The 8435-nt window shown below is 38.9% G+C and overlaps 1 protein-coding gene across 1 annotated transcript in view; it reads left to right on the forward strand.

Annotated features, from left to right (window-relative positions):
- Positions 1-5724: 5724 nt before the first annotated feature.
- LOC122087348 (QWRF motif-containing protein 6-like) overlaps positions 5725-8435 on the forward strand; it is a 20946-nt gene continuing 18235 nt past the window's right edge. Inside the window, exon 1 of the mRNA XM_042656438.1 lies at positions 5725-7442. Within this exon, the coding sequence (XP_042512372.1) occupies positions 6156-7442 (1287 nt within the window). The 5' untranslated portion in view covers positions 5725-6155. The remainder of the gene's footprint in view (positions 7443-8435) is intronic.

Genomic DNA, 8435 nt, shown 5'->3' on the forward strand with positions numbered 1-8435 from the left:
GGGGGGGGGAGGGGTGGGGCAAGGGGATTTGTGGGGTGGGGTATTTTCATCTTTAAATGATAGAGTGAGAGATTTGTTTGGAGCAAATAATGTCATTGTAGATGGCATATTTTTTTGTATAGTCTTTGAATGCCATCATTGCTGCTAGATTTTAGATTGTTTACGTGCACAGTTTATTACAATTATGGATTCTCAATTTGGTGTTTGTGTGATATTTGGAGACAGATGGCTTTATCACTGTGCTCCCATGCTCATCAGTCAGATGCACATAAGTCAGAGGTATTCATCCAGTATAGTAGACAAATGTCATCGTGGATACATCAAAATATTATGTAGAAATGTAGAGTAATTTTTATTTTATTTTTTATTTAAAAAAATAGAAAATAAAAGTATCCATTATATTTTAATTAACTCATTGGTTTCCAGCAGGTTGATCGGTTGAACAATTGCTTGAGTCAGATAATCACGCCAGATGATATAATGAGAGTAGGGTGGTAAAAGGACGGAACATATTGTGATTGTGACTTAAAATGAATTTTTTTTTTTTTGTGTAAATTGTATGTAGTGAAAATAAGAAAGACTAGAAATAATTTACAGAAAAATGTGGTAGCCCTAGAATCCCCTATTAGACATGCCTAAAGAAAGGACAAGGCCCCACAACACCTATAGGGGATAGTGTTGTGTACTATGTTATGTATTTCATCACAGTTTAATCCATGGAGTACTGGTGCAGGTGCCTCAAAAGGTAAGACGGCGGTCCTGCTAGCCGATTAGAGGGGTGGGGATTGCAAGAGGGCAGGAGGCCCCGCTGCATAACGGGGGTGTAAGGGGGCTCAGCGTCCTGCTCGATTTTTTTTATTTGACGCAGTTTTGTACTTTTTCGGATTAGGGTTTTTTGCTATATATTTGTAACGAGTGTTTCTTTCTCTATAATGCAAGATCATACTGAGAGGTGTTAGGACGAACGTTGTAACCGTATTCTCCATTGATAGTGAAGTAGGGGCTCATCTCACCGAAGACGTAGGTAATCTTGCTGAACCTCGTAAACCTGTGTGCATTGTTTGTTGTTGTTTTTACATTATATTCTGCTCCGTTTTAGGGTTGCATATCTACAGACAGCCCCCATCAACAAACGGAATCAAACAACAAGATAGAGTTCCAATAGAGGGACTCCTTACATTCTATAATAAACTTCATGATTCCTATCACCTCTTACAAGACCTAAAAGATTTGTAAGGAAATCCAAGGGATATGAGATCAATTCAACCATACCAGTATTGATAGAAGCTATAAGATCTGTCAGATGATTTGCTCCCCTCCGCACATGAATAAACTCCTTCCTTGTTAGAGAATGCACTAAGACAAGAATGTACTCTTCAAAATATGTGGACCAACTATTTTTCCATTCAAAATGTCCACAACAAATATGGAGTCAGACCGAATAGAGACATGTAGCAGTCCCTTTCCAATACATAAAAAAAAATCCCCTTATAAATAGCATATAGCTCCATAGTAAGGACTGACAAATCAATACTTCTTCTATCAAAATCTAGGATTGGTCCTCCTTTAGAGTCATGAATTAGACCACCATAAGATGCTCTTCCATTATTCAAAGCACCATCACAATGAAGAGCCACCATTGAAATAGGCGGACTGGACCATAAGCACGTTTTTGGGACTTTGCTCTTCCACTTAACACTCAAACCCCAATATACAATCATCCTTTGATTGCTAGTTAACTTCATACTTGCAATGGGTAAAATTGAAAGAATAAGTAGTTCGTTGGGTCACACGCAAGTTGGCCTAGCTCCCAACGCTTATGGAGAATGAATTGGGCCCCTATGTTGATGATCTACTAGTAATTTGAAATATTTTAAATTCATTAATTAAATTAGTTAAGGGCATATGTAGTGTCATTTTTCTTTTTTATTTGTACCTAGTTTAAAAAATTCATTAATGAAAATCATTTGTTATCAAAACATAAAAATGGTTTGGTAACTACTTAACATAATGGTTTTTTGTGATAAAAAAATTTGGTATCCCTATATGCAAAATGGTTTTTTAAATAGATGGGTGAAGAGACATCTCTTCACCCATCTTCCTTATAACTCTCTCTCTCCACTTTGGATTGAAGAAGAGAGGGCAAGGGGTTTGGGTTTCTAATTACAAAGCAAATGACTACTTTACCCCTCTATATTGGGACTTTAAGCATGTGCTCATTAAAGTTCAGCGCAAAAATAATTGAAAATCAATTTTGGCCAAAACATAAAAATGACTCTTGATCTCTTTTTGGTTTTTGTATTTTATCTTTCTTTTTAGATAGAAACAAACTCCATAAATGATACCAGATGCAACCAAAACCGTTTTTATGAACAAAAGTAAAAAAGAAAAATGATTCTAAAGAGGGCCTAAGTCATAATAGTTACCTGTGCGCATGCCCTAACAAAGTTAGAACACAACAACTTACAGGCAAAAGGATGGGTGTGCAAGTGGTATATATCTTTTTGTCTCCCCTTGGAAAGGTTTCCTCTACCCCTCCCATCCGATTCATCCCATTGGTTGAGCAACTAGCTCCAGGTGAACCGACAACACACCTAACCTTCTCCCTAATTTATAATTATAACCATTACCCAAAAAAAAAAAAAAAGGATACTTGTAACAAATAAAATGTCAATGGGATAACACATGCTAAGATTTATCAAAAAAATAGAAAATCAAAAACTGCAAATATGACTTATTTATAGCAATGCCATTCCGAGTGCTAAACATCTATTATCCCTAATTATTAGGGGAAAAAATCCACTCTAAACTAACGTCAGAATGCCGACACAAAGAGCATTAAGCCATGAAAATTAATATGAGAAATTCATAACTAGTCAATAACAACAACAATCATAACCTTATCCCAACTAAATTAGGTCAACTATATAGATCCAATATTGAAATCATAAAATAAATAAGCATAAAAGAGAGGTTAAAATGAAGAAAAATGGAGATAAAAGAAGAAGATAAAGCAATAGTCAAAGACACATCATGGGAACATCCACAAGCAACACGGGTCTTTATCCTCCACAAAACTCTATTTGAAGTCATATTAGAATCGAGCCCTACTATATACGTATCTTTTCGTACCACTTCATCAATAGTTATCTTAGGCCTACCCCTACCACTTCTGGCTCCCTCCAATTGAATCTTATCACTCTTGTTTACTGGGGCCATTATAGGTCTCCGTTGGAAAAGGCAATACCATCTCAATTGGCTCTCACGGAGCTTGTCCTGGATTGGTGCAACCCCTAAATCATTTTTAATATAATCATTCCTTAACCTATCTCTATTGGTCTTCCCGTACAACCCTATCAACATTCTCATCTCTGTAACACTTAGCTTATTCAAAGTACTCTTCCTGATTTCTCAACATTCTACTCCATATGTCATAATTGATTGTATAACCATCTTGTAGAAATTTCCATTGAGTTAAATAGGCATTCTTTTGTTATATAACACTCCTGACGCAACTTGTCATTTCATCCACCCCACTTTAATACTATGGTAACATCATGCTCTATATCCTTCTCTTTGTTAATGATGGACGTCAAGTATTTAAAATAGTCAGTCTGAGGTAGCTCTCGTTCTCCAAGTTTAACCACTTCCTTCCTTCCTCTAAATTGACTGAAGGGGCACAACACAAATTCTGTATTCCTTGTGCTTATTATAAAACCTCTTGATTCTAAGCTTGATCTCCATGATTTAGTTTAGTATTAATCCCTTCCACTGTTTCATCTATCAAAACTATATCATTAGTGAATAGCATACGCCACATAATCAAATCTTGGATGTGCCAGGTTAAATCATCCAATGCAAACAAATAAGCACTTAGAGCTGATCCTTGGTGTAACCCAGTTCTAATTGGGAATTCGTTACATTGACTCTCTGCCGTTTTGACACTTGTCACCACTTCCTTGTACATGTCTTTAATTATATTTATATATTTATTCATGTCTCTTTTCTTCTCTAGGACATACCAAATTAGCTCTTTTGGTAATTTGTTATATGCTTTCTTTAGGTCAATAAAGACAAGTCCTTTTTTGGGTACTAAATACTTCTATATGCCTCCTTAGGAGGTAAATAACTTCTATTGTAGATCTCCCTAGCATAAAACTGAATTGGTTCTCCGTTGCCTGAGTTTCCTCTCTTATGTCGACTTCAATAACCTTTTCTCCATAGTTTCAAAGTATGACTCATAAGTTTTATACCTCTATAATTATTGTAGTTTATGACATCGCATTTGTTCTTATAAATCGAAATCACAATGTTTCTCCTCCACTCATCCGGCATAGTTTTTGTATATAAAATTTTGTTAAACAACTTGGTTAGCTAAGACACCCCATGTCCTCTTAAGCTCTTCCATACTTCAACTGAGCCCTCATCCGGTTTTGGAGTTCTACCTACATTCATCCTTCGTAGGGCCTCTTTAACCTCGATTTCACCCACCTACAGTAAATGTCCATTAGATGTGTTGGATTCATGGATCCACCCTATCGATTACAGTATCTCCATTTAGTAAGTTGCAAAATAATCGTCCCATCTCCTCATAATATTCTCATTCCGTACAAGTACTCTATCATCCTCACTTTTAATGCATCTCACATGGTCCAAAACAACGTCATAATGCATCAAATAGGGGTGTCAATTTTGAGCACACATCGGTAGACCCCCAACCAAGCTCCTCAAGTTTATGACTCAACCTGGACCTGCTTGATTAATAAACATGTCTGGCTTGAGCCCGACGCATTTATAAATGGGTGTTCACAGTGCAGGTAGCTAGCCCGTCGGGCTCCCAATTGAACCGACCGACTATACACCAAACTCATTATAGCCGACCAAGCCCGACCCCCTATATTAAAGAACAACCATAATCTCATAGCATTTCTCTTATTTATTAAAGAGTTGTGTCACCTTCTACTATGATGATTTTTATGCAAAAAACTATAGTGATTTAATGTTCAAATGGAACATTCCTAGGCTTTCAACTCACTTAAGAAAAGTATTTGATGACAAGCACATTTAGAGCCTGTTCAAACTTAAATAGGTTTGTAGACTAGGTAAGGCTCAATTAAGGCTCATTTAAGGTAGCCTGATTAAAGCTCGACCCGATTATAAAGCGTAGCATGTCTCCCAAAGTTAGGCCCATTTACTTAAACGAACGTTCACGATGCAAAGTTGCCAAGTATTCAAGCCCGATTAGGGGACACTTGATGAATACCTATTGATATTAATATGAGTGAGGGAAGGTAGGTAGGGGTCAAAGGTTGTCGTATGGTGGTGGTGGACGGAGGTGGGCTACTGGAAGGGAGTTGGAGTGGGATACAAGGATACAAAGGTAATTTAAGAATTTTAAATTACCATATGAGAAAGAGAGGTAAGAGATTACTTTTCGAAAACAAAATAGAAATTTAGAGTAAGGGAGATGGAGCAAATATGGAATGGAATAATCAGCTCTAAACCGACACCTAAAACTAGGTAATCTTGTAATTTTGCCAAGAAGTAATCTTATGCGCAGGCTATTTTTTTTTTGGTAGAAGAGAGAAGCTAATCGAACGGCTATAAACGTGCCTGTTAGGATATGCGTACAGCTGTTCTGTCGAAGGAGACCGTTAGAACTTAAAAACTTAAAAAACACATCTCTGATGAAAAGGAATTAAAAAGAAAAAAAAAAACGAAAGAGCTTCCCCCTTTCAACGGCTAGTTTTATTGTCTAACGAAAACGGAGTACTCTGTCCATCTTCTCGTCTGCGTGTTGGTTATCCTGTCTGCTTTCCTCTCCTCTTTTCATTTCAGAGATCAACGAGTTCTGAACTCAATCTTTACTGAGAAAAAAAAAAAAAAAGGGAGTTCTGAGCTCAAAACAAAAAAGCACCGGATCCACCAATCCTCCTCTTCTCAGGTTTGGACTCGTGGTCTGCCTAGAGATAGATTACAAAGTTGAGAACTGTGAAGGCGCAGGTAGTTGGGTCAGACCACTGATTTCTGTTATAAGAAGGGAACACAGATCGGGTATTTTGGGTGTTTTCTACTCTCAGATCTTGATCTTTCAACAATCAATCGGCCATTTCTAGTTATCGGCCATTTCTAGTTGCCGTCCTTTGATTAGGGCAATGGAAGAAAAAACCGCTGAAGTATCTTTGATGCTGCGAGATCAGCAGCAGCCGATCAATACTATCACCACCACCACGGCCGCTTCGCAGCTTCATCGTAGACCTCGGGTGAGGGAGGTCAGCTCTAGGTTCATGTCTCCGGTCGTTTCTTCTTCATCTTCTGGTGATCTTCACCTCCCGGCTTCCAAATGTTTCAATCCCAAGCACGCAGTTTCATCCTCCATGGAATTTCAACCCAGGCAGAATCAGCAGCGCTCTCAATCTGTGCAGAGGCGGCACGGTGAACTGGAACCGTTGTGCTGTGCCGACGAGAACAGACTGGATACAGCTCGGAGCATGGAAATTCCTCCCGGATCTCAGAATAAAGCAGTCACATTGCAGCGGAAGCAGCGGTCAGTAAAGTCCTTTAAGGAGAATGGAGGTGACGCAGAGCATCATACGCAATATGCCGATGCTAGCCACCCAAAAATCTTCAACAACAGCAGGTTCTTGGGAAGAAATGGCAGTCTTGTCCGTTCGAGGCCAGACACACCGATTGTGCAGTATCTGGACAGGGCAACGCCTAGATCTGTTTCGTCAAATCAAAGTTTTCAGCGGTCCACCAGCGTCAGCTCTGTGGCAACTACAGCTGCGGCAAAACTTGTCCAGTCGAGTATGGGGAATAAGCCCACCACCACGGGCTTATCCGAGGTTGTACCTTCTGTTGCTGTGAGATCTTCTACCTCACTAGAAGATCAACGTTCTGAAACTGAAACCCTTTCAGAAAAATCAACGTCAAATGATTACTCTGGATCCGAAACATGCAGTATTTCTCATCAAGGTGGTACATTTGTTAGTCCTACAAATCCATTGCAGAACTGCAAGACACGGTCAATTCCAGATTTCCGTTCTTCCATGCCAGAGGCGGATTTTTTGCCTACTATGTCCACCAGACTAGTGAATGGCCTTGGCGACTCTTCCAAAACCTCTGCTTCCCCTTTCTACCGTTCTTTGATTTCACCACTGCCAAGTTGCGTAAACTCCTTATTTAGTCCGTCCAGATCTATCTACAAGTCAGCATCTGTGGCCTCTAAGCCTAATCCGGTCTCTACGAAGACAAGTGGTACTTTCCTGCCACCACACCCGTCAAACACGAAATTGGGACCAGAGGCAAGAAAGGGAAGGAAGGTTTCGAGTAATCAAGAAGATGTCCACGCCCTACGGCTGCTTCATAACCATTATCTGCAATGGAGATATGTGAACGCAAAAGCTGAAACTGTGATGCAATGTCAGAGGACTGCAACTGAGGTTAGTCATCATCTTCTTCATCCTCATTCCTCCCCCTCCCCCAAAATTTTCATTCTTCATGACAACTCCCCGTGAAGCAGCTGGGACCGAGAGTCATCATATCCATGCTGTGGTTTTCCCTAATAATTTTGGCCGTCAACCTTTCAATCTGCCTGGGATTGAACTCTCTCTGATCCATTACTTAATTTTTTTTATTCCTACTTATGCAACATGCTTTGGTTTTCTCCATGGTTTCATTTCAATGAATGATCTTGTTCCATGGAGATGGTTGAGTGCAGCATATTTGGAAGAAATATACAATTAATGGATAAAAGAAATTGGGCAAGCTATAAGGAAGTATGAGGAAAATTCAGGTATACTTTTAAAAACCACTGGAAGCACATTTGATATATCAACAAATAATTCCAAGGGAGTTACAAATAGACAGAAACAAGTAAACGAAAGAAATGCTGACACACATGCCCACCTTTAGTAAACCCAAACAGCAGTTACCGATGGACGAACTACACACATCGACTTTGCACAGTGTGATTATATCTAGATGGAGATTAATCACCATCGAGAATCAACCAGAGCTGATCTGCCCAATCCTAACCTTTGGCCTAAAACTACTTACCATAACTCAACTTGTATTTGGTTGGGAAGAACAGGGTGTTTCATATGTTAAGAAAGAAGTTAACTAAAATATGCCAGCTTGTTAAGTTGATTAAGTATGCGGGTTTCATCCGCAGGATGGATTTAAAATGCACCTTCACCTGCAACAAGAAAGTGATAGCCAGCTTCCAATCCAAACCCCACAGAAAAGCAAAAAAATCCCATTTTACTACACATTTACATGTAATGATATGCCTTAACTAGGGATCCAATACTAAAAAATAAAAAAAATAAAAGAAAAAAAATGTTAGATGACAAGAACTTAATGAAATTAGAATTGGGTAGGAAAACTTTATTGTATTTGTCTCAAACTATATCCATTATCCTTAGTCCCCCCAC

This window comes from Macadamia integrifolia, chromosome 8 (genome assembly GCF_013358625.1).
Source record: "Macadamia integrifolia cultivar HAES 741 chromosome 8, SCU_Mint_v3, whole genome shotgun sequence".
Classification (NCBI taxonomy): domain Eukaryota; kingdom Viridiplantae; phylum Streptophyta; class Magnoliopsida; order Proteales; family Proteaceae; genus Macadamia; species Macadamia integrifolia.